General features: G+C 33.3%; 1 protein-coding gene across 1 annotated transcript in view; it reads left to right on the forward strand.

Moving 5' to 3' along the window:
- LOC129216314 (netrin receptor UNC5C-like) overlaps positions 1-27,430 on the forward strand; it is a 135,289-nt gene that overhangs the window by 25,385 nt on the left and 82,474 nt on the right. Inside the window, exons 2-4 of the mRNA XM_054850524.1 lie at positions 2,094-2,274; positions 5,454-5,635; positions 19,041-19,325. Coding sequence (XP_054706499.1) covers positions 2,094-2,274; positions 5,454-5,635; positions 19,041-19,325 — 648 coding nt within the window. The remainder of the gene's footprint in view (positions 1-2,093; positions 2,275-5,453; positions 5,636-19,040; positions 19,326-27,430) is intronic.

The following is a 27,430-nucleotide window of genomic DNA, read 5'->3' on the forward strand; positions in this document are numbered from 1 at the left end:
CCTTTTTCAATTTTGAGCTAAGCGCCGACATTTTTATTTTCTTCTCTCATCCGAGTCTTTTCGTCATTTCTGAGTTCGTGCGAATACGCGAAATCGGCTTTTCGCCCGCAGTTCTTGATCGATGCTCTATGCATAACGTGTCGAAAATGCAGATTCACCCCCGCGATTTTGGCCAAAAAGCTAGGGTCGAGAGGGGATGCCCCTTCGTTTGCTTTGCACCGCACGTCGCGGATTGAAGAGTGAGGATTTAGAGGAATTTTTCCGTCACCTTTCCTTTGGATGGATGATAAGTGACGGAGGAAAAAAGAGGAAAGATTATTATGAATTCTGCACAGTGATTGGCGATCTTGAAAAAACAAGTCTTTGAACTTTTAGGCTTAGATATTTATTTTAGCACATACTTTTGTACAATTTATGTGACATTTAGTGTTGGCTGTACATTTGCGTTTGTATCCTGGTTCCTTCAAGGGTTGATATGACCTCTGTCCACGATTCGTCCCAAGAGACTCTCATCTGGTTAGTCATTGCAATGATAGGAACAGTGGGCCCTTGGGGATGATGTCCATGAATGACAACCATCAAAAGCTTTAACCCCTTCGCATACTAATAAAACCACTTGCAGTTACGATAACTTAACAATTGCTTTCACCCCTTGATATACAATGGCGTGTGGAAGATGACATTTACGTCACATGCCCAGGGCTGCGGAGTCGGAGTCTAGAGTCGAAGGTTAAAATTCCAAGAGTCAGAGTCAGTTATTTCCCCTCAAGGTTCGCAACTCTACAAAAGCTTGCAGAGTCGGAGTCGGACTGATTTTGGGGTAGAGGAGACGGAGTCGAAGGCTATAAAATTCCTGAAGTTGGAGGCGAAGCCAGAGTCGTTCATTTTCTCTCCGACTCCGCAACATTGCAGGTGCCCTTGTAGACTGTGATGCCTCCGAGATGTCCTTCATTTCTAGTATCATTGTAGACTGGCGTATCCGAGATATCATTTATTTTCATGATCCATTAGAAACTCTTTGACTTCTCCGAGACGTCATTGTATGTTAAGGGGTTAAGGAATCAGGTTGTGCTGTTGTCGAAGAAGTAGAACCTTAACTGGTTAAGGGCTTTGCTGGTTGAGTTTTACGGATTGAATGTTCGTTTGTTGTATGAGCAAAAAGTGCACTTGAAACTGCGTATAAGCATTCGCAGTTTAGCATATGTACAACATTTATTTATATATTTATTTATTTGTACAGAAGCTAAAAAGCTTCTCATACATAGAGGACTCCGTACAAAAGGACTTGCCTCCGGACACACGCAGGAAAGATTTACAACACGAGAGAAGAAAATAACACCCAGGGCACCGGCGGGAATCGAACCCACGAACTCTGGCTTAAAATCGAAGCTTCTACCATAGATATTTACCACACAATCTCCGTTCTTTTGTATTATGGTTACCGTTTCTTTCAGGGATACGGATATTAAGGTTCGTCTAGAGAGAAGAGCCGAAAGGACAAAATCCTTGATACCCTGACAGACAAGGAAGGGAAGTTTTGTATGAAGTTTGGATGGGGAGGCTCACATGTTAGTATTTTGCACGGAACTCTTTTTTTCCTCCAAGAATTCTATGTCTTTTAGCGATTGCCATATAACGCGGGAGAAATAATATGTTCTTCTCATGACCCATGCAGGATATCGAACCCTTTTGATCTTTGTGCAAGCAGTGGTCCTAACCATTATACTCAGGACAAACCAAACCTGACAGCGTTGCGAAAGCTACGCAGATTCTAATCGCAGCATAACGACACTGCTAGGTTAGGTTTGTCCCAACTATAGACATCATGAGACGTTGAGATGTTGCACAAGGTATAACATACTCCTGGAGTGCTTTTTATCGGGCACCGACTGTTCTATTGCAAAATATAGTTGATTAGTAATACTTGATCTGTTCTTCAAAGTTAGTCATAAAGTTAAATCACGTTGTCTTTTACGAAAACGTTTTGTAAATACTATGTTTAATAAATATCAAGTAAATGTCATAAACACAACCTTTGCTTCAAAAGGTTTTTCGTCATGCATCAAAGTAACGCTTATACTTTTATTTTGCAGATGGAGGCTTACTCTTAGACCCATTTCCCACCGACGATGTTGACACTTCCGGACGTCCAGTGTTTTTAGAAGAGCCTCGAGACACTTATGTTGTGAGAAGTCGACCGGCTACATTATCCTGTAAAGTAAAGAATGCATTGCAACTACATTTTTCCTGTAATGGAAAAGCTATTCATCACAGGTAAGCAGATTATTCATTAGCTGAAGAAATGGGATGCAATGCATGTTTTTCAGGCTTTGAGTTGATTACGACAAAATAAAATCGATTACGATTATAGCTACTAACTGCAAAATAGGTATTAAGATTATGATTACGATTGTAATCCTTTGACAAAGAGCAGTTATTGCGTCCGCGATTACTGTAGGTAAAAACAGGTAAACGATTAAGAATGCTGATTTCGATTTGTGGTGTGTTTATAGACTGAATTTGAATAAAAATTAAAAACCTTTATAAAAGATAAAAAGTATACATGAATCTTTTCCCCAAAATACTAAAAATGATAAACTGTATTGATGAAGTGTCGCTGAGTTTCAGTACCATAGCTCAGTAGTTGGAAAAAAGAGGGAAGGTGAGTAACAGGCCCGTTATTTCAAATTTTTCTAAGGGAGGGTGGTAAAGGTTGTATATTCAATTAAAATTTTACTGGAAAGCAACATAAGCCATGCTCACGTCTGTCTAAAAACATAATTATTATTTAAAGCCGGGTGGGGAGGCAGTTGACCCTCCCCCCGACCTCCCTAAATGATGAGCCTGGGATGTAAACAAATTAGAAAAGACAATGCTGTCATTGCCTATTTTTTCAGTGATCAAACTTCATAAAATAGAGAAGACATGAACCAGAGGTAAGGAATCCCCAATTCTAAGCAAGTACGAAAATCTCGATTAAATATTTTAAAAATAAAAAATGCACATGAAAATTTAACTGTTCTTGAAATTTTGAAATAAAAAGTGGACATAATTAAAAACAAAACATTACGATACCAAACATACAAATAAATCTTAGTTTGTTCTACTAAATAGTCTGTTATGTCACTTTCTCAACGCGCAGTTCCGTTCCAAAAAAAACTCTTATTTTTTCCTTAACGGTAAGGTTTGCTATGTTTCAAATTTTCTTTACTTTCCATGCTTTTTTCTACTAAGTTGTAAAAATTGTACGATAATTATCGACACATTTTTGAACTGCTTTGCTTCTATCCGTAAACAACAATTAGCAATCTTTACCTCTATGCGAAGATAAGCATTATTTTATCTTATCCGTAAACAAACATATAATATGTAGTGAGATATTCTCAAAATACTTTATACTCTTCCGAGGAGAACTAATCTGTTTCCTACTGCTGTGATTCACTCCCAAAGTAGTGCGTCACATTAAATTATCGTCAAATGGACAAGGGAAATTTTCTGGAAATAAAAAGCGAATGCTTTAACAGCATCTTGAGAGATACAGAAAAAAAAAGAAAGAAAAATAGTCTTTTTGAAGATGATATATTTTTTTAACCTCAGGTAAAAGGATTTCAAAGCCAATGATAAAATCTGTGGCAAGGTTGGTGAAAGTTCCAGATCAGATGCGAACAGTGATATAAGTTGTTAATCTTTTTATAGTCACGAATGTGACACATCATTCAGCAAATCTTACTTCAAACATAGCCTGATATCCATTTTATATCACGGATATTTGAAATACATTATAAGTTATGCACACTTCGTCCACCACTGTTTCCAACCTGAAGTTGAATTGTAGAGAATACTATTTAGCGTCGATTATCTGTTGAAGTATTCAATTATTTTTTGTATTGTCAAAATACAGAAATTCATTGCTGCAATGGACGTTTCATGGTAACCTGACTTCCTAAGAAAGCAAAAATACTAACGAAAGAAAAAGGTATAAATGCATATTTGATGATATTCAATTGATAATTTTTTTTAAGGAGTAGCTATTAATTGATTAACATAAATATCCGACATTTGTATCCGTTGGGAGGTCACAGGAGATCACTGTGACCGTTGGGAGGTCACAGGAGATCACTGTGACCTCCCTCAAAATTCCCAATTCGGTACATTTTGTCTGACGATTTGGCAAATTGGAGAATACTATTGCAGAGTTGAGTTTTTTTCTTTTATCTATAATATACATGGTATTCCGCTTTAACCTGTAAAACCTCTATTTTCGCAACCATTCGTCCTAGGTGCATACTTCCAATTGCAAAAATGTTCAAAATCAGAAGCAAAAGTAGGTATTGAAAGTTTGAAGCAAAAATAAAAATGAGTCAAAAAATACACAATTTAACTTTTTATACGGGAAATAATCTCCATTGAAAAATATTACCAACACAAAAAACTTGACATCTGTGCGACCAAAACTCAAGGAGATATTCGAGTTCGAAGTTTTAAGGGACCAGACAGAAGATGAGTTTGGAGCTTATCACCCTTTCAGAGGAATGGCAGGTTACCGAAGTAAGACAACGAAGTATTTATATTTTTCATTTTAATTCAAAAATTAACGCACATGTTATGCTATGATGCTAAAAAACACTACAAATCCTCGAAATATTTGAAAAACTACACTCTATGCACACATATAATTTTAGACCCTTGTTAACCGCTATATATTCCCCCAAAATGTGTTATTGACGGCGATTGTAAAATGGTGTTAGTCACAAAACGCTGCGTTTCATATCTCGATGAATATTGGTGGTACTAATGTGAAATTTTTTGTGTTGGAATTATTTTGAAATGGATATTATTTCCCAAATATAAGTTAGGGGACCTAGGGCCCGTATACAAAGTTAAATTTTGTAATTCTTGACTCATTTTTATTTTTGCTTCAAACTTTGAATATCTTAACTCTGCATCTGATTTTGAACATTTTTACAATTGGAAGTATCCATCTATGACTAACGGTTGTGAAAATAGAGGTGTTGCAGGTTAAAACGGAACACCTTGTCTATTCGAGTTAATTGTAGGTATTATGCGCTATGTGTGCATGATTTTGTTTTATTATTTGGTAAATGGTGAAGTTTCATTCGGCAAACTGAGAATTTCCCCCCTCGCAAAAAGCTACTTCGGGGCACCCCTGACCGTTGATGCCGGATATTAATATGCATAACCTACATCTCGTAATTCTACGCGACTTTTAAATCTGTAGCAGTTTGTTTCTTGACTGAATTCAGTCTTAAGTCATTTTCATCTTCAGCACTTACAAATCCTTTAGACTCAGCTGTTACTCGTTATGATTCATTAACACACACACATTTCATACATACCGTTTTTTGAAGTGGAATTGAATGATTTACCAACTAATATTGTTCATTATACATTCTTCTTCATTTTTTCTTATTTTTCCGTTCTTTCTTACGCAGGCATCATAGTCAACAGGAGTTTGTTGATCCACAAACTGGTGTCAGGCATCTGGAGGTCAGTGTGGATATCACCAGGAAAGAAGTGGAAGAATATTTTGGCCCCAATGGTTTCGCTTGCGGTTGTGTTGCTTGGTCATCGAGCGGCACGACCAAAAGTAGAAGCGCCATTGTAAAGACTGCATGTAAGTGATAACTTATATTAAGTTTCTAGAAGTAATACAGGGTGTCTGTGTGGAAAATCCTTGAACCTTTTTAAAAATTCATAGAAAAATTATAAATTTTCATACCAATATGCGGTGCAGGTCATAGTAATTCACATGTTCAGGATTTTTTTTTATGACATCGTAAAAAAAAAAAAAAAAAAACTTTTGAATTTTCAAAATTAATTTGAATTTTGAAATTTTTAATTCAAATTATGTTTTTCGCAATCACGAGTTGCGACAGGACCTTACTCATTGGTTACTACCCCACTCGCTTGTTTCTAGAAACGGTTCCTGTCCCTCCTCTTGGGCGGTTACATGTGTATAGTTGTGTATGTGTTGGCTTGTGTGTGTATAGACCTGTGTGTATGCACGCTGGCGTGTGTGTATGTGTGTAAAGCCGCGTATGTGCGTTTGAGCGTTCGTGTGTGTAGGACATGGACGCCACCGACCAGGAGCAGAGGCTACCGGGAGGAGTAGCGCCTGCAGAGGACGGTGGGGTTGAAAAAGGAACCGGACATCAAGGACGGTCAAATGAAAACAATTAGCAATCGTGATTGCTCAAAGAAAAAAAAAAGAAAACGACGTTAATATAAATAATTTACGTTGACGGCTGTGTATTCACAGTAAGAAAAACAAATTGTTACTGTGACGATACAGTGATTACTTACAGTTCTTATTGTTTCTTTTTCCTTCTTTTCCTTTTTTCCTCTTATTTTTTACGCTGTTCTTCGAAATTCTTGAACCTATAAAGTATTATGGCATTAATCGCACACTGATATAACAATTTGTTGCTTTTCTACGGATTTTTAAACTGTGTCAAGGGCTTTTCAGACACTCAGTGTGGAGCATAGAAAATTGCTTTTGTATCTGTCACGAGTTTCACGGGAGTTAATAAGGTTTTTTTAGAGAAACTTAAAAAAAAGCTTGTCTCAATGTTTCAGGGAGGGAGTTCTTTTCACCAACACGTAGAAACGGTACTTCGTAAAAAAGGTTGAAAAGGAGAATGTTATCAAATGAAACAATATTTTTTTTTTCTCTTTTCTGAAACGGAACTACGTAAAATTACTAAAGTAAAGTCTCGAAAACTCGGCACCGATAACCTGGTAGAATCCAAACAACTCGACTACATTCCGGTACAACGAAAAGACACCGAACGCGAAACACCTGTTGCGAAATCATTCCAACTTCTCACAACAACATTGCAAAGCTTGGCCACTTTTCAGTTTACATCAGAACGAGCTTTCGAGAGTCTACTATATTTGATTTTCACGAGTCCTTAAAAGAGGCAATATGAAACGTAGAAGATTGCTTCCGTCTTTCACAGCATACACGTGAAATTAAAATTACTTTTTCAGTGCAACTTAAAAAAGCTAGATTCAATATTTCAGGGAGTTAGTTCTTTTCACCGAAACGTTTAAGTGGAACTAAGAAAAAAACGAAATTACTAATTGATTTTTCAACTACTATTTCTTACGTATTGTAGCAGAAGTGGTATTATCGAAACTTCAATTTAGTAAAATATCACTCAAGTGTAGAAACAATTAATGTAGAGTAAATTACTTTGCTCTAATGCGTATGAAAAAAAATCTAAAACATACGTGTTTTAGTTTTTTCCGTGTGAAAATCAATTGTATATAAATCGAATTTTTAAGCTTTTAAGCTATTTTCACCATTAATATGTTTCTGCACATTTGAAAAGAGATATTTCGATACACGATTTGAAAAATGACAACCGAATTTTGTCTTAAATCGTCATTTGAGGTAGATTTTAAAACATACGAGTTGGAGTTTTGTAGTTATGAAATAAAGTTAACAAATAAATAAATGAAAATACTAAAAAATAGTTAAAGAGAAAGTTCTTAAGAAAGAAATATTTCAATGAAAATTCAGCCTTTATTGGGTATATTACGTATGAAGCAATAAATACAAAACCAAATTCTTATCCACAAACCAGTAACTGAATATCAAACTCAAATCAGGGGCGTCTCAATGGGAGGTCATGGGAGGTCATCGTGACCTCCTAAAAATTCCCTTATTCGCAAAGTTTGTCAGACGACTCCGAAAATTTGGAGACAGCATTGCAAAATTACAATTTTTTTTGTTGCAATTTTATCATTTGTCAAAATTTGGTGTTTCATTCGATAAACTAAAATCCCCCCCCCCAAATCAAAGTTCAGAGCAACCTTGGTTCAGACATTTAATTGGCTACAATATCCTCTCTGCTACTGGTGAAATGATCAAGATCAAGAGCAAAGTTTTGTGCCGCGGGAAAACCAAGATTCGTTTTCCTCAATGCTTGAATTTGTTCGATAGCATTACGTATGCAAAATCGATTTCCGGGATCCGAGAAATGATGAATGGCATAATAGCTGCTCTTTAATTTCTAAAATGTTTGATCTCAATAAAGCGATGCAACATTCATCAAATATGTTTACCAACCTCTTCGTTTTAAAACCGAAATGGATGAAGGAAAGGCTCACGTTCACGTTCCTCGCCGAAAACAACCTTGTTCTTATTTATAACAAGCACATTAACAACTAAACCTAACAGGCAACCAAAAAAATTGCTTCTCCGACTAAGCTTTGCTAGCGCTTTTGTTATATGAGAACAACAAAAAGAAAGCTGCACATCCATGAATAAATTAAAAGGGTTTCTTCGCATTACGCTGTGGGCTTAATTACTCGGCATGCACGATGGTATTTCAATTAAAACACGCCTGCTTTCGCAGAGGGGAGAGGGATTACTGTTTAGGAGGAATAATTTGATAATGGTAAGAGGGCATGCAAGTTATTATGGTTGTTTCCAAAACGGTTCCTTTAGTTCTTGTTGCCGGTGAAATTATTTGAAAAATGTCAGAACGATTTATGTCCCGGAACGGTAGTCGAATACTTTGTAGGGATGCCAACTTGACTAACTAAACTCATCTTCAACGGTAGGACACCATTTTTTATGTAAAAAAAAAAAAAAAAAAAAAAAAAACTCAAACGTAACTTCAAAACTGTGAATGTAGCGTTTTCTGCGTTTGAGTTCCTCTCCGTATCCATCCTCCTTTGCATTCTGAATTGCGACACTTAGAGCCCATTTACATTGGCCAAAAAGTCGACTTATTGCAGGCATAGTGCAATTCACGATTGTTGACATTCGTCTTCAGAACAGTCTATTTTAAAATTGATTGAAAATAATAGAATCCAGAGTTAATAAAATCAAGCACTGGTAAAATAAGTTTTCTTCGTAAAACATTGTTGTTTGTTTACAATCTTGATATCAGTGTGTACATAAAATAGATGACTTTTGTAGCTTGCCCTAAGTGCTAACAGAAGTGAGACGGAATAAATTTTGAAAATTCAATAAGGGAAAACATATGGATCATTGAAGGTAGAATTTCGCCCCTACTCTCTGCCAGGTGGAAAGCGGATGATTCAGAAGAGGTATAGGTCAAATGCAAGTTGTAATGTAAACGGCTGCTATCTAAAATCCCTAATCTCGTTAATAAACGGATCATTGAATTTTCTTTGTTAATGCCCCCTTATAACCACTCATCCTTAGTTATGTGGCTGAGGTCACTGGATATCTTTTGCAATTTAAAATTTCAACTTTTTCACTAACTTTTTATTAGGCACCTGCTGCGATACTCGAGAACTTTTTACATTGTGTTGAAGGGCTGAAATATGGAGGTGGAAACTTTTAAAGAAAGATAAAACAGAATAAAAGCGGAAGGTTGAGCATCTTTTTCTTTGTTAATTTTTCAAATGATGTTTGAACAGAAGTTTTCCCTCAACAGAGACGGTCTCATCTTTCTCCATTGAAGAAGGGGTTGCATGTAACCTCAAAAACACGTGCGACTAACCACCAGTTATCTGCAACATTTGTGTCTCATTAAAGTTGTTTTATCTATTATTTTTAGGCACAATTGTAGTTTCATTTCTTACTTTGATATAAATTAAAATTATTATTATTTTATAGTTAATTTAAAGTGAGTTTTAATAGCTATTTCGGGATTTTTAAAGATTCAAAATAAAGTAATGCTGCATAATCAAAAGTGTAGTATGGCTTCAATCTATGTGGTTAATCCTCCTTTTCCCTTCGCTGTTTTCTGTTTGGTTGCAAATGCTTGTTTTTCAAGTCATGAATTCTTAACTTCCAGTTTAGTTTTCTCCTCTTTTTTATTTGTTTCATTTTTGTAATTCTATTCTTGTTTTTAATATTTAATTTTCCGCTTCTACTAAAATCCAGTAAATAGGATAACATAAATAAGTTTCAGTCATTTACGAATCACGAATAAAAGTATTTTTTCTTATGTCTTTTTGCTACTGAGATACTTATACCATAATTCATGAACGCAAGGGAAATTTTAAAAAAGGAAATACTTTAAATAAATACAAGCTGCACGTTTAACAAAACAAATTTTCGCTTTTGAAAAAAATAAGTTCATTTAAAAAAAAAGATGTAACCATCTCTAAAACGTGGTTTTGGATTTTATTCCTTAAATACTTTTTCTCTTCTTAATGAAAGTAAAAAAAAAAAAAAAAAAAAAAAAAAAACATGGCTGTTTCGAGACATAATTCGTTTTTTTGCTGAATTTTTCCTGTTTTATATTAACCTAACTTTTTTTAACCGAGGAAAAAAGTAATTGCTCTTTTTTATTGACATTCATTTTTTGCAATTCTAAGTTCAGCTGGAAATTATTTTCCCTATTTCGTAAAATAAAGGAGAAATTTATGCGGTTACATAACCAATACAATTAACAAACCATCGAAAGAAAAAAAAAACATTGTGTGTACGTGTGTTTATTTTTCGTTATTTTTCTTGAATTTTTTACTGTTCTATACTCATAATTCATTTATATGTTTAATGATCGGTACGGAATTGAACCGAACCATTGTTTCGGTCACTCGTCTGGTCTGCGCTTATTCTATATTAGCTACCAGTTTGTTTGGCACTCTTGGCTTCCATAAGAGGTTTTCCACCTCCAACTCAGTCACTCCTGTGCCGGGCTGATGAGTGCTAATAAGCACGAAACTGCAGTCCTTGGCTGGAATTGACTGAGCTGGCGATGTATTTCTGCCTTAGTCATGGCTATAGGGTGATAACTTACTGAATATATCTGCCTTGCCTTTAATATTCGAGTTGAACCGAGTCATTGTTTCTGTCACTCGTCTGATCAGTGCTAATTCTGTATTAGCTACCAGTTTGTTTGGCACTCTTGGCTTCTTTAAGAGGTTTTCCACCTCCTGCTCAGTCACTCTTATGCCGGGCTGATGAGTGCTAATAAGCACGAAACTGCAGTCCTCGGCTGGAATTGACTGAGCTGGCGATGTATTTCTGCCTTATCCATGGCTATAAGGTGATAACTTACTGAATATACCTGCCTTGCCTTCAATATTCGAGTTGAACCGAACCATTGTTTCTGTCACCGTCTGGTCAGTGCTAATTCTGTATTAGCTACCAGTTTGTTTGGTACTCTTGGCTTCCTTAAGAGGTTTTCCACTTGCAACTCAGTCACTCCTATGCCGGGCTGATGAGTGCTAATAAGCACGAAGCTGCAGTCATCGGCTGGAATTGACTGAGCTGGCGATGTAATTAAACGTGTTTTGATCAACTTTTAGCCTTTTTAGAAGAATAAAGTGGATAACCAAGGATTTATCGTTTAAATTGTTGAAAAAAAAAAGTTTTCAAGAAGTGAACGAGAAATTCAAATTCATACTACTCCAAGTAATTTATGTGAAAATAAATAGCTTATGGTGTAAGTCATGTCTGAGGCATTCAAGGAGCACTGAAAACGTACTACAGAAACCTCTACGTAAGGAACAATAATAATTTTAAGAAAGAATGCACTAAAAATTTTAAGCCTAATTTTAAGTGAAAAAGACTGAGCTAGAGAGGGTGGGAGAAACCGTTAAAGACAGGAAATGGTTGCGTTAAAGTGCAGGCTACTGTTCTATATTAATTCTCCTGCGTTCCGCTAATTCAAATTCAATTAACTGAATGCATTTTTTACTTTTGCTTTTATTTGTTTACATTTTTTTCAAATGGGACAGGTTAACCTCTAAAGAATTAACCTCAATCTATCTTGGACAGGACACGTCTTTGATACGCTTTGAAGAAGTAATTCTTTGAAACACCTAAGCATGAGTACGCAATTTCAAATGCGATTTTTTTTTAAATAATGCCTCTCCCCTCCTAACCCGGAAACGTGAAAGACTTTATTAGAAACTTAGCAAACAGCCAAAGTGGTGCAACGAGAAATCGCATATTTAAAGTCAACTCCCTTATACTGTTTTTAACCAGAACCAAAATTCAAGGAAATAAAATTAATTTAAGCTAACGTTCAAAGCTAACCACGCCTCTTTCTTCCATTATCTGCAAAAATACGAACTAAAAAAAATCAAGTCACTCTTCAAGGGACATAAGCCATTCCATTGCGAAATTGCTCATTGGTTCTTAAGCTTGATTTCGTTTTTATTTTTAGAAACTGGGTGGGATCTGATTTCTTTTAGTCTCTCTTATCAGAGCCTAATCAACTATTTTCAATCAGAAAATTGGACGCAAACAATCAGAAAAGACATGCAATCAGAAATTTGAGTTCAGAGTCAAAAAAAAAGATGTTTAGAAAATTGAAAAGGACTGGCGTTAGTTGTACAAAATTGTTGATGCTGGAAATGACAGTGAATGAGACATAAGTTGATTTTTTATCAAATTATTCTCTCAAATTTATTTTTCAAAAAAAAAAAAAAAAAAAAACCCACCTTGGTGGTCAGCAGTAATTTACTTTCACAAAAGAGCATGCGCAGTTTATTTCGGATGTATTATCAGTTTTGCTTTAACTTAGAACTATTTGGGGATGAATGAATTTATAAGTGAGTTATTGGTACATAAAAAGTGATGCTTTGTAAACTGTATGTACTTTTTTTTATTGTTAATGAGTAATTGCACTACTGGTGTTAATTTTTTCAAAAATAAAAACAAGATTTTCTCCTTTAAATTAAAGTATCAAAAGAATAGTGATCTATTTTAAACATCATTTTATGGTATGTTTTTCAAAGAATGCGAAGTTTCCACCTTTCCCCAAACGACTAACAGTTCAAACACAATTTGATATCACAAGCAGAATAATAATATAAAAGAAAATAAAAAAAATAACATAATAACTGCGGCCCATGCATTAAACAATGAAATGAAACTTCGGGAATTAAAGTGTAAATGAAGTAATGGTTTATCTAAAATTAATCACCCTTTTTAAACACAAATATTGATGCAAAATTGATACCTAAAACTAAGTAACTTTTAGTCGAAATATTTTAAGAAACAAATATTATAAAAATATAAAAGGAAAGTTTCTAAGTGGAATTGTTTCACAGAACATTTTTTTTTCACCTGGGTCGTTTCATCCTTGCGAACTAATCGATAATCAATTAAATGAAATTTCATATTTTTCAGAAAAATAATAAATTAAAAATAGAAAAAACCTTGCCAGTATTTTGATATTTCAGTAAGAAAAATGCTTCTTGCACATTAAATATTTTAACCTATGAAGCAATGAAAAACTTCTCTCTCAGCAATGTAAACTATGTAATAGCGTTGTATAAAAAAGAAAAAAGTGGGATACATAAAGCGAGGCATAACTTCGTTACTAAAGAAGGTTAAACGTCATTGAATTTCCTTCGCAAAGAAAAAAAAATCTTGAAATTTTCTTAAAAAGAGAGTAATTAAAATGCATCAAAGATAACATTTTTCTTTTAGTTTCGTGTTCTTTATTCATTATCATCAAGTAAAACAATAATTAAAAAGTTAAGCCAGATTTAGTTACAATGCTTTTCTTAGAAGATGCTCAAAATGTGTATAATTAGTATCGCTACGCTGAACGCTTTTGATAAAGGGGAAACAATATTTATTAATAAATTTTCGCTTCATTTATTACTGCGTTTTTGTCTTAAAATATTGATGCTTATTTGTATTTTTTTCTTCATTTTTTGTATTTGTATTTGCGTATTTACATAATTTTATTGTTCTTACTTCTTGTATATGTTACAAAGCGTTACTAAAAGCGTAAGCAAAGGCGAAATCAAGAGTAAAAAATCACGGGAGGAAAAACGTAAAAAAAGATTAAGAGGTAAAAAATGAAAGGTTTTGAGACGAGAAAAATCTCTGGCTGTCGGTCTGTTTGTCTGAATGTGTGCCCCCCCCCCAAACAACTTTTAAAGGAACTATCCGATTTGATTTCGAAATTTTTGCTCAAAATTTTTTAGCAGGAGAACTTAGCCTCGTGATATCAAATTATCGATAACACAATGGGTTGCTAGCTTCTCTTCGACTATCGAATTATTTATTTATCTAAATCAACTATGTATTATTAAATTAAACGAAATATTTTCTATCAAATCAACTATAGTTAATTAAATTTAAAATGGACATTTTTGCAACTTTGCAATTATTTTTAAATTAATTGAATGTACTTCTTTAGAGCGTAATTTATTTATTTATTTATTTATTTATTTTTTTGCTCTTGTATTTTTTTTTTTTTTGAGATTAAAAAACTTTGTTACGTATAGCAGAAGTGAAAAGATAAGCTAAATTATCCTTAAATAAGTCGCGTAGACACCAAACTTATTCATTATATACGCATCACAAGCACATGTTATTTAATCCCAGACGGATTTTTTTGTATTTTTTAGTATTATAAAATTTCTGCCATTTGTTTGCATAGACTATTTCACTATAAAACGACAGACTTCAATTAAGAGTTCATGACCTGGCTTCCAAACTAATTTCAAAATTATTGGGTTATTCAATTAGCTTTGTACTACGGTGTCTTTTGAAATTAAGTGTACTACTGAAAACTTAGAAGTAATACACAGTTACATTAAATGACTACGCTAAAAGATTTTGAAACCTTTTCGTATAGCTATGATAAATATGACGTAATTTACCAAGTGATTGCTCATTGGTCAAATTCATAACATGAAAAAAAATATCGAGATGTTTGTTTATCTACTGCATAAGGTTATCAAAAAGTTTTTTCCCTTTCAATGGCCCTGCGTTAGAGCCTTTACCTTATGCAGATTTACTGCGATTCCTCGACATAGCATCCATATTTTCGTGTAACACCACGATCGGCAGATGAAATTACCACTAGAATTTTACGCCCAGTTTTCCCATCATATAGAAGTAGCTGGACTCTCTTCAATGCGAAAACTGCCCTGTGAATGTAATTTCGCCAAGAGTATTCACAGCCAAACGAGCACTCGCGGGATCTTTTGCATTCCACATAATCATACAACATGGATGCTATTGATTTTCTGCATTTAGAAACCGACTGGAGACAAGTTCGAACCCGAGAGGTCAAGCCCTTACAGCTGTATAACTCCATCGGTGTATCTAAAAAAGTTGCTCTCTTAATTGTAACTTCCTCATCCACTAATTTATTACATATATATATATATATATATCCTAAAGTATGATTATCCTGTATTCTGTTATTCTGTTGATAAACTTGAACTTTATTAGAGATGCTTTTTTATATTTTGGTAGTTATCATAAAAGTTTACCGAAGTAAGGTTTTAACTCATCGATCAAAAATTTTAAAATAAAATAAAAATATATAAATGTAACTCGTAAAAATAAAGTGAAATAAAAATGAACATCAATAAGTATTAAAAAAATAATAATAAAATAAAATCTACAAATTGCAGATTACAACAGACACGTGTTTCGGCGTTACAATGAACGCCTTTTTCAATGCAAAAGGCAATGAGCTAATGTATGAAAAGACATCCGACAAAAGCAGCTTGTAAAAAAAAAAGTCGCAGGAACTCAAACATTTCATTTCGTGCTCAATTTATTTTTATTCATGAAAGCAAACTGCTACCTCTTTTCAAAGATATTGCTCACTTATTCTGTTATTCTCCAGAGACATTGTCGTCCTAAAAGAACAAATTTAAATGAATAAACGAATTCAATTGAGAGCCTTAAAAACGCCGAATCGGGATTTCTAACTGAATTCGAAACAACATTCCGAACTAATCATATCTTTCTGATTCTCATCTAGAACATTAAAGTGGCCGACTTAAAATAGAAAAAAACCTAAACGCTTAATTTATTTCTATATTCATCTTCTCGCAGCAACTTAATATTTATTTTATGTTAATGATTATGCAAACGAGAGCCTCAGATCGACGAATGGAAACTTCCTATCCGCTCACAAATTAATGATACAGGAATGTTTTTCAAATGACTGCTTTGTATAATTTGCGAAGCGTCTTTAACAGAACGTTTTGTTATTTTCCACTACCTGCGTGTTATTATCATTAAAGATAAGATTACTGAATCCCAGTAATGACTTACAGAGACACGCCGAGATTTGTTGCTGTAATTGAATTCAGGTTTGTTTAATGTAGAATTTTTTTTTTTTTTTTGGATTTTATTTCGTTCGATAACGTGTATTTTGCAACGGATGTATCGAAGCTGCAGTGGGAATTTCAAATTTAACTTCTAATTGAATATTGCTTTCGAGTAATGATTTGTTTGAATTGTTAGAAATTTAGTATAGGGCCTTGTAGAATAATTAATATTATTCAATATACTAGAAAATTTCTGCTGCGTTTTAACGAAGCAATTGCCCGCTTGGTGATACTTTGATAGTTGAAATTTTAACCCTAACTCCAGTGGCGTTCATTGTTAATCACTTTTTCGTTTTCTTCGTTCTCCTGAAATGACAGTCTTGCCAGTAAAACGGTAAAAATACCGGATCCAGTTCAGCCTTGTCACAATAAAGCCTTTCCTTGCATTTTGAACATTATCAAAACATTTTATCAAATTATCATGCCGTGGCGCGAGTTTTATCGTTGGTGACGTCAGGAGCGTTACTCGATCATTGGCTATTATATATATGAGGATTTTCAAAAACATGTATATTATTATTAAGCGTCACAAAGCCCAAGCTTCATTTCAGTTTAATTTGTTTCTGTTCCAATCACAAAGTTTTGTTTGATTTAAAATGTCCAATTAAGCTTAATTTAGTATTGACTGGAATGTCCAGGAAAGTTAAAGTGAATCTTTAAATTATTCTCAATATTCTTCGGTATTATTTTGGGGGGAAAATAGCATATATGTTTCACCCACTAAATTTCATAAAAGTGGGGTTTTTCCCTCTGCAGTGGTTTGTTTTCAAGATGCTGATGCAAAACTGTTGGAATTTTTAGTAGTTTAACTATAAGACAAAAGTAATTCACCTGAAAGTTTACTAAAAAATAATATCTACACACATACAAGACTAAAATTGGAAAACATTCCGTGAAGAGTACTCTAATTTAATAATAATATCAAAATATTTTTTAGGCAACGTTTTTTTTTTTAAATTTATTTCTTCTTAAAATAAATAAACAAATAGTAATTGCCAGAGGAAAAAAGTATTTCTTTGTAAAAAAAAAAAAAAAAAAACGCTTAAAACTAAACTGTGAAGAAATAAGAGAAAAAAAGAGAAAAACAAAACAAGGACAGAAGTATGAAAAATTATTTTTAAAAAGCTTTTGAATTGATCACTTGAATACAGGACAGGCGCAAAAACTTGAATCATCTTAAAAGTGTGAATAGTGTCAAAATTTAAAATTCCTTTTTATATGCATACTGAGGTTCAGCCTCAAAATTAATTTGTTAACCTCATCAACAAGTAACTTTAAAAATATAAACAATCATTTTTGTATTGCACAGTGATTAAAAAGCGTGTCCCACCCAAACTGACACCAGGGCAGAGGAAGTATAATAAAAGCTTTTAAAAAACGGTTTATATAGAGAAATTCCGCTTCATACATAAAATAAGCAACGGCTATAAATATTTATATCTGCATGCATACGTGATGATCTAGATATTTTAGTTCCGCATTTAACAATTCAAGTCCCTGTGCATGCAAATCTTTCTTCATAAGTTCCACTCGGAACAATTCATCCCTTTCAACAATGCTTATCTAAATGGTAATAGCAATAATCCAGTGGCTGAAATTGAAATGCCGCCCCGCAGTAGATAATTCGGAAGCTCCTGATAAAGCCTCCTTTGCTATAATTTATTCATACATTTCCGACAGATATTAGAACATGTAGTTCTCTGGATATAAACAAAGAAGATAATAGGATGTCCTCGAAGCAATTTAATGCTTTTCCTCTTCAGCGGGAATGCTTTTTCTCTCCGGTGTATGTGAATATTGCGCAAATAATGCTCAGGATTTTCTGAGTATATATTCATGCTTTATGGTGAAATTGGAAATCGTTTTGAGAATGCTTAATTAAAGGAATTCCATCTGCCCTGTGAATTGATATTTCGAGCTGTTACAGATTAATGGTCAGGTGCGTGATTTTGGAACACGAACATACGTGAGCTACGGATTCGAGTTCGTAGATTGTTTTAACACCGAATGAAAGTTTGAGAGTTATTAAAAGGAGTTCAAAATCCAGCACCGTTGCGTTGCATATAAAAACAAAGTAAATATGTAAAAATAAGTTTTCAATCTGAATAAAATTGCACGAATATTGAATTAAGATAACAATTACTTTGAAGTGGTGCCGACAGAGCAATGCTGTGGTTAGGAATGGGTCTCTTACGCCCAAAGGCTCAAGTTCAAACCTGGCTCCAGTCGGTAGATTTTCAAGATACAGAAAATCAACAGCGTCCATGTCGAATGATTGATTATGCAGCATGTAAAAGATCCCACGAGTACTCGTTTGCTTAGAGTGCTCTTGTCAAAATTGAATTCCTTCTGTAGTTTTGCATCAAAGAGAGCTCCAGTCTCTCCACCTAGTGGAAAAACTGTTCGTCAAAACTATCGTGGTAATGGCATCCACCGATTATGGTCTACATGAAAGAAGGGATGCTATATCAGGGGATCGCACTAGGTCTGCAAAAACTTGTACCTCTAACGTTGCAGCATTAGTAAGAAGAAAAAAAAAAACTTTGAAGTGGTTGAAATCTCTCATTATACATTGTAACATTCAATGCTGTATAATGAATTACATAATCTTGTGATGCATTGAAACAAAAATATGGAGTTTTCAAACTTTTAATGCTTTTTTTTTTCAAAGTTGCCCTACTTTTATTAAACTAATTTGATTTACATCACATTTTTCACACCATTCAAAATAACCCTAATTAGCAGGACAACTTTCAGCCTGATTTGATTAGTAATTTATTGGAAATAGGTTTTGCAATTACTGCTTCTTTATTTTGGTTAACTATTTAAGCTATAAGCAAAAAGTTACCCTCCCCCCCTCTATTAAGCCAGGGCTAAAGCGGAACCGCGTGTAATGAGATTTCCATCTTAAAAATATATTTTTAACTAGATTTTTGTGTTGTGGCTTTGTAACTGTTTTGTGATAGTGTCAAACTGTTTCTTTTCAGATTTGAAAAAGCATTTTGAAAATCAACCACTTAGCACCCACGTGGAAATCGAAGGTCAAATCTCTTTGCAGTGTCTTCCACCAGAAGGCGTTCCTCTTCCAGAAGTACTCTGGCTGAAGAATGGAGAAAAGATAGACACTGCCAAGGATCCCAATTTCATTATTTCCAATGAAGGCAACTTGTTGATAAGTGTAGTCCGGCTTGCAGACATGGGAAATTATACGTGTGTGGCGAGAAATCCAGCTGGCAGTCGGTACAGCGAGACAGCAACTCTTACGGTCTACGGTACGTATTTTATGCATATTTTTCTATTACAGTCTATGTAAAATTGCTGTTAGGAATTGTAGTGCAGTTTGTCAAACCCTGCATCTTTATTAACTCAGCTTATCAGAATTGAATAGTACTAAACAAAATGTTCTACTGCATGTAATTACTTAGCAAATGATTCTCCTTTGACTATACATTGGAAACAGTTGATTTCAGGGACGCCATCTATTGAGTGACTAGATAACTAGGGCGCTAGATTTCCCGCTACGCTAATGCTAGTGTTTGTTTTTTAATATATATAAAGAAGAAAAGCATTGTACTATTCAGCATTGGCCCGCAATAGAATGACAAAGCTGAAAGAGTTTATAATTAGGTCTGGTGCTTACAGTACTTTGCTGACGTGACGTTTCAGTTATTTTGCCAACAATGCCCCCACTCTAAATTGATTTATTGAAGTATCTTTATGATAATTCATTCTACGCTTCAAATGTACAAAATAAGCAAAAAAAAAAAAAACAGCTCTAATTTAACGGTGAAATTAACAAAGTATAATAATATGAGAGCTTTTTTTGTTTATTAAGAAATAGAAGTTTAGAGCTTATGCGTTATAAAATTTTTTTTGGATTGATAAAGAATGTCTTATTTACTTTTGGCTTCTATTTCATAACTTATGATGCATGAATTTTTAAAATAAGAAAATGCTTTATGGTAACTTATTTATTTTTCAATTTTTACTCAATACACATTTCAGCTCAAACTACCAATACTACGTTGATTTTCGTGATTGGCATCTGATATAAAATTTTAATTTCCAAATGCACGGTGAAGATTTGGATCGAATGATTCTTCAGAGAAAGTAGGAAGATAGAAAACTAATTTTGAATCGATAATATTTCTTTTTAAGTTTAAAGAGAAGTTAATGAACTATCAAAAAGCAAACGAGGATTTAATTTAAACAATCCCTCATTTATATTTTATTCCATTTTAGTTTTATTTCGCATACTTTCCCAACATTTCTTATGATTATGTTCAGTAAAAGAGAACAGCTACCAATTCTTCCTTTCTTCTATTTGAGCGTATCTTTTAATAACGAAGGTTTAGAGTGAAACAAAATTATTTTTTAATTAGATGTTTAATAAATGCTAAGTGCAAAATACTATGACATTTTTGGTCTTTCAATTAATTATAGTAAGCATGAATATAAAAGCGAATAAAAATGATGTTCCTTTAGCGGGAAAACTTAAAAATTACTACTTAATGTTTAGATTAAACATCTGTTTAAAAAAAAGAAAAAAAAAAAAAAAAAGAGGAAATTTTCCCTGTATAAAATATTTTGACTTTCATTCAAAGTTAATTTTTATACTTTCATCTTCTTTATTAGACAGTTAAATTTAATTATCTGAGAAGAACTCCATTTGAGAACAATGGAGTATGACCATATTTTTTGGCATGGCTATTAGAATAATCGTTTGTATTATTATGTTGAAACATTTAAGAAGCCTTGTAGTATTTGAGTTAATAACAATAATTAATGTTATTTAGAATTTGCGTTAGACATTGGCGTAAACAAAATAATCTGAGGAAGACAAGGGCCGATCTAAAATTTTCCAAGGAAGGGGCGATTTATGATTTTTATTACTTGTTCTTTACTTCGTATCCTGGGTTGCAAATATTGATTTCAATTGTAACTTTTAATCCTTTTCTACGGTCAAAAAAGAAAAATTTGTGAGTTTCGAGCGGGAATGTATACTTAAATGTCCCTCCCCCCCCCGACTACACCCCTAGTGCTATACGAGTATAAGTGTTAGGTAATAGTTTTTGAAAAACTTAAATTGCGTTAGCCGGACACAGAAGTTGAGCCGAACGATCAGTTTAAAAAAACTTACCGAGAAAATCATGACTAAATATAAAAATAGTACAGGACTGGCATTTTGAGTAATTTGGGGATTTTCCTATAAATAATAAAATACCACAATACAAAATAAACATTAAAGATGATATTTATTTGTTGAAATTTTTATAAGAAATAGAGGCAAACGTTTGTGACTTTTAATCGTCGTTCTTTCTGAATGATATTTATTTGTTGAAATTTTTATAAGAAAAGAGGCAAAAGTTCGTGACTTTTAATCGTCGTTCTTTCTATATCTTCCATTAGAAACTGGATGGATTGTTTCGTGTATTAATGCAGTTTTTTTTTCTAATTTCACTTTCTTTATCACGCACACCATCAGCTTAATTTTCTTTTCTCCTACCGAAAAAGCCTTAATGTTTGTTATCACTAACCCCTATTTAGGCCTTGGCACGTTACAAGCGTCGGAAACCTTGAGCTATAGCAGAGAAGCAGCACTGACCTAAACTCGACTTTTTCTTTTGTTACCTTCCCATCAATCTATTTCTCTAGCCATCGTGCAGCTGAAATTACCCCAACCTTCTCGTTCCCTCCCATTTAATAATGGACGCCAACCCTTTCAGTTCCTTAGGGAAAATCGCTAGGGGTAGGAAAGAAATCTATCGCTCCCCCTCGCTAAATACTGGCAATTTTTTTGTCCCCCCTTTTTTGGTTAAAGGATGAGGTTCAATATTTTTTGAGGTCAAAGATGATCGTGCCGCTTGCTCATTACCTCATCGTCCGTCTTCTGCCTTATTGAAGATGGATGAGACGAGCATGGAACGCGCCAGGTGAAGTCGGGATTCTACACTTGGCTCTTTATTGCTTTTATTTTGGACATCTAATGCAATTTTTATCCTATAAGAGTCCAAGTAGTAATCCAATATTTATGCTTTAAACTACAGCCATTATATAAAGTATAACTTCGATTTAACGATACCCGATTTAACGATTTCCTTAATATAATGATGCATTTCACTGGTCCATATTTGACAACATTGAATGTCTACGCTCCTCGATTTAACGATATCCTTCATTTAATGATAACTTTTTACCGTTACTTGACAATCGTTAAGTTATACTGTATATACTGTAAAAAACAATTCCAAAACGTTTCTGGAAAAGAATGGGCAGCTAATGTGCCTGAATTCTGTAAGTAATATATCTGTCTCAAGGAGGAAAATTTCCCTGCAAAAGTCAATAACCTTTTTGAAATCTTTCTGAAGAATTCAGAAATCTTGCCCAAAAAGGCCAGCCATGTTTCTGGAATAAATCAGGAAATTTCAGAGATATTTTTTTTATCTTAACAGCTTGGCACCTCCCTGGTTTATCAGGACAGCTCCTGAAGCAAATATGGCCAAATACCGAACAATAATTCCACTCGTGTCAATGTCTTTTATGTCCCTGAGTGCGATCTAGTAATGTGAAGATCTCCATTCTTTAAAATAGATGGATCATTCGTCCCGTTTCAATTACGTTACTTTCTCATAACTCCTGTAGTCGTATAAGCACAAAGGATTCATATGAACGTTTCAACGCTTGCAGGGAGGCCCCAATAGGGAGGGAGGGGGTCATGGCGCAGACTGCGCCATTGAAATTTTTAGGTGGGTGGGGGGTGTTTTTAGGAATATTTTTCTTATTTTTTGATGGGCTCTTGCTCAAGGGGGTATTTGCGACATTTGGGGGGGGGGCACCCCTGACGTTTGCCACGAGTTCAAAAACTAACAGGATTATCAGCTCCCCGTCATAGCTCTACATTTACGTGAGTAAATTGAAAACTGAGAAAGTACCATTTTACCATACTCATGCGGGCTTGATTTTTTTCTCCATCTTTGGTCCGAAGTTGCCTCCTTTGCCCATCGAAATGTAGAACCATCAACAATGCTTAGTGCTAAATTATATTTTGAAAAGGCCCATACTAATTTATACTTGTTTTAAGGCTCACATCAAACGTGTAATATACGTACTTTATGGAGCTGTTATTTTCAGTAAAATAGCATTTTAGTGAAAAATTCAAGTAACGTCTATTTTCTTTAAAAGTTATAATTCACAGTGTGCAAAGATTTGATGAATTTTGGATAAAAATATAAAGCTTAAAAATGGGAAACCTTTTATTTTTTAACTCTACTCTAGAGCATTATATTTACGCAGTAAAAAAAAGTGTGGGGGGAGGGGGGTCTTTCAAGAAGAGGATAGTATTTATCAAGCATTGTCAACAGTTGTAAACATTATTGAAAAATGTTTTGCATATGATGCAGCTTGAGAATAAAATATCTTTATTAGTTTCAGAACTGGTGCATACACGTCAGCTTCCTTCATTACCAACTGAGATAGTATCATACAAAATTAATTCAATTTTTTATGGCATAATTCTATTGCCCAATCAGTCAATCTAAAATGCATCACTTCTTGAATATAATCGTATTTACCTAAATGTTTTACGCTGAACCACTTTTATTTTTCCACTTTGGTAAAACAGTTTTCAGCATGGGATATCAACACTCCACAGTAATGCTATCCGACAAGTGAATACAGATCGCGTTTCTTCAGCAAATGACATCAGAAATAGATGAAAATCATAATTGTAAAAGGAATTAATTACCTCTAATCTCAAACACGGACGTTATTAACTTTCCCGTGTGACACACCGACCTGTGTCGGATTACACAATCGCTACAGTCACGTGAGATGATTTATTACAGTACGAATGCGTGTTCTTGTCTTCTTCGAGTGCTTGACACAAAATCGCCAAGTATATTAATCTGTGAAATCTCTAGTCATTTCTTTTGCTTTTGTTTTATAAATCTCGGCAGCTTTGAGAACTGTACGTTTTAGTCGTTGAGTGATGAAGCTGTTCTTTGATTCTTTGAAAAGTAGTAGTTGTAGTGGGTGATTTTTGTGAAAATAATGTTTCAGTTTTGAATCACAAGCCTCTCGCATGCCTTCTTAGACGGAGAATTTTTTGCACTTTTGCTTGTGATTGAGATGTTTTGATAAATTGAATGATAGTTCTACGAAAAGAATAGCGTAAGACCTGGTGTTTTACCATGATTTGGAACTACAATGCTGGCCAAATTATTGGACTAAAGAGTTTTTTTTTGTACACTATTTGTACTAAAATGCTACTTATTTTACTGTTAAAGTACAGTATATACTGTACACTGATGTTATTTTAGCATAATTTAATGTTTGCAGGTGGCAGCACTGTCTGCTTTGTTTATGTTCTTTATTTATCTACCTACCAGGAACATAACCTCAATCAGCTTAAAGAGTTCACTAGTTCTTTTTATTAGTGTATTCTGTTATATTTAAAGTTAGTTTTAGGTAATTAGTGAGTATGTGTATGTGAGTATATATAATAGTGAGTATAAACAATTTTTTACCTCCTTTTTTAAAAAGTTAAGAAATGGTGTAAACCTTGTGAAAAGTATGCCAAAAAGACTTAAAATGCTCATCAAGAACAAGGGAATACATACTAAATATTAGATAATTATTACACTGTTCGTTAATGTGTCTATAGATACGTAATCAATAAAGAATTTGCTTTTAAAACAGTCTTAGTCTAATAATTTGGCCAGCAGTGTATTTATTGAGACACAAGTTTAAACGTTTGTTTGTTTATTTGATTGTTTGTCTGTACTCTACAGAAAATCACAACTCTTCGATCATTTATTTGTCTCTTGAAAGAAATTATTATAAACATTCCATTAGGAAAAGGGATTTTGATTTTTTTTTCAAATTCCATTTTTAAGAAAAAGAATTCTCAAAATTATCTCATGTCCTGTATAGGGGAGGATTTTGCGACAGTTGCGTTTATGTGCCAAAATGAAATGCAAAAAAATATTCTACCTTGTTCAGTAGTCTAGCAGTTTTAAACTCTTGTTTGCTACATCTAGTGGACAAGCTGGAAATAATTTTGCACATTTTATTTCAGCATATTGATGCAGCTGTCTCATTCCGTCCAGGTTCTCCCATAGTCTTAAAGCTGAAAACATTTTCGAAAGGTGAAATTTGTTCCAAATCCGTGCAAAGAACAAATTTCCTGTAATAGTAACAAAAATTATTTTTTCAGTGGTTAAGGTCGAAAGGCTCTCATAGATTTAAAGATATTAGACAATCATGAAACTCACTAGTAAGCAGAATTTGCAATTCTAAAGCACAAATACGCTACCTTGTGGTGATTAAAACAAGTAAGGAAAGAGAAAAAAACATTCCTTTCCACGTTTTCTCATTTTTTCTAGGTAGACCAAAATATTCACATGACCTAAAAAATTCATTTCAAAACAATCCAAAATAAATAAATAAATAAATAAATAAATAAATAAATAAATAAATAAATAAATAAATAAATAAAAATAAATTAAAATAAAAACACAAAAACGAAGACAAATCAGTCATTTCCTATACTTAAGAACAGGTTATGCATCACAGCATTTATTTGTTTTACCTCTTTCAGTCGCCATTAGCTAGAGACTAGAGACTGCTGCGCCACCTACAGTTTATCGGAATTACGAGCAGGACTTATTTCTTTCTTAATATAATGAGTATTCTTTTTAAATGTAATGCATACAAATTAATTGAGTTTTATGGGAATTGGTTCCCAAATCAGTAATTGACCACATATTGTATATATTAAGATCGTAATTCAGATTTTGAATTTGTAAACATCTTGTTTTTAAAAAGGCAAATTATATATATATACATATCTATATATATATATATAACTATATATCTATCTATCTATCTATCTCTATATATATATATATATATATATATATATATATATATATATATATATATATATATATATATATATATATATATATATATATATATATATATATATATATATATATATATATATATATATATATATATATATATATATATATATATATATATATATATATATATATATATATATATATATATATATAAACTAAATAGCTGAAATGAAAGAAAGTTTGAGCGATAAAATATTCTTTGAAACACATATATATGACAAATATATATCAGTTATCTGTGTTGAAAGATATACATACTTAAGACAAAATTATCAATACATAATACAATATATATTCTTAATTCTCATTGAAAAAAAAAAAAAAAAAGATTATCCCTAAAGAAATGAAGGCATAAAAATTTATCGCCAAGAATCTAATGAATGCAGCCAAAGATTGTAATCAGAGGAAGATTGTTTCAGTAGATTGTCCCCCCCCCCCCGCATAAAGTTTAGTTTTTATTAGTGTTTTTAATTCCCTTAGGTAGCCGAATCGGATCTGCATTAATATGCACATCATGGACGGCACGCGCTTGGGAAGACTGAAACTTTTTTCACCACTTACGTTCGGAGCATTAATTTTGTTCCGGACTTTTTTCATTACTTTCATTTGTCAAGTTTTATGAGAAAAGATGTCGCTTAACTCTTCGATGTAAACAACATTATTTTGTTGCTTTCTGGTCCGAAAGATTAGCTTAAAAATCAATTTCTATCCTTTTTTTTTTACTGAAGCAATTTTTATTTTTTGTTAAGTATACTACTGAAATTTCATAAAAGTTTGATGAAGTTATGAAAGAATTTTTTAAAATAATTTTTATTATACATATTATTGTTATCATTTTGTCATGAAAACACAAAGAAACAAGTGGATACAGTTTTGAAATTTTGGTCTCTTTTTGTTCGTTAGCTGTGTGTTCAATGGCACAAAGCGTTCAATTCCGCTTTTATCTCGGGATTTCTGCAAAGCACCTTAGAGACAGCTTGCTTATTTTTGAAAACACTGCAAATGTTTTAAACATATCTTCACACCTGCACTCATATAGTATATTCTTTCATTTAAGTTATTTTCTTTCTTTTTTTTGAAAGCAAGGTGTTTACAAATTCAAAATCTACTTTTAAATTGAAGATTAAATTTAGGTAATGTCATTAATTGTCCAAGTATATCTGTTTGAATAATAAATTAATAAAAACGTGAAAAATAGCTGCAGCTTTGCATATCTTATGGAGCATATAGACTTTCATATTTGTCATTTACTCAAAACCTACAAAACATTGTCAAAAAATTCGTCATATATGTTATTTAAGTCTCCATTTAATAGTTTTATGAATAAAAGATTTCCACTCTGCTGAAAGCTTATTGTCTTTAAAGGGGTTAGATGCGGCATCCCTGGGTTTTTTAATCGATATTTCTTTGCTTTCCAAGCCTATTGGAGAGAAATATGTTGCTTTCGAATA

This window comes from Uloborus diversus, chromosome 2 (assembly GCF_026930045.1).
Source record: "Uloborus diversus isolate 005 chromosome 2, Udiv.v.3.1, whole genome shotgun sequence".
Lineage (NCBI taxonomy): Eukaryota > Metazoa > Arthropoda > Arachnida > Araneae > Uloboridae > Uloborus > Uloborus diversus.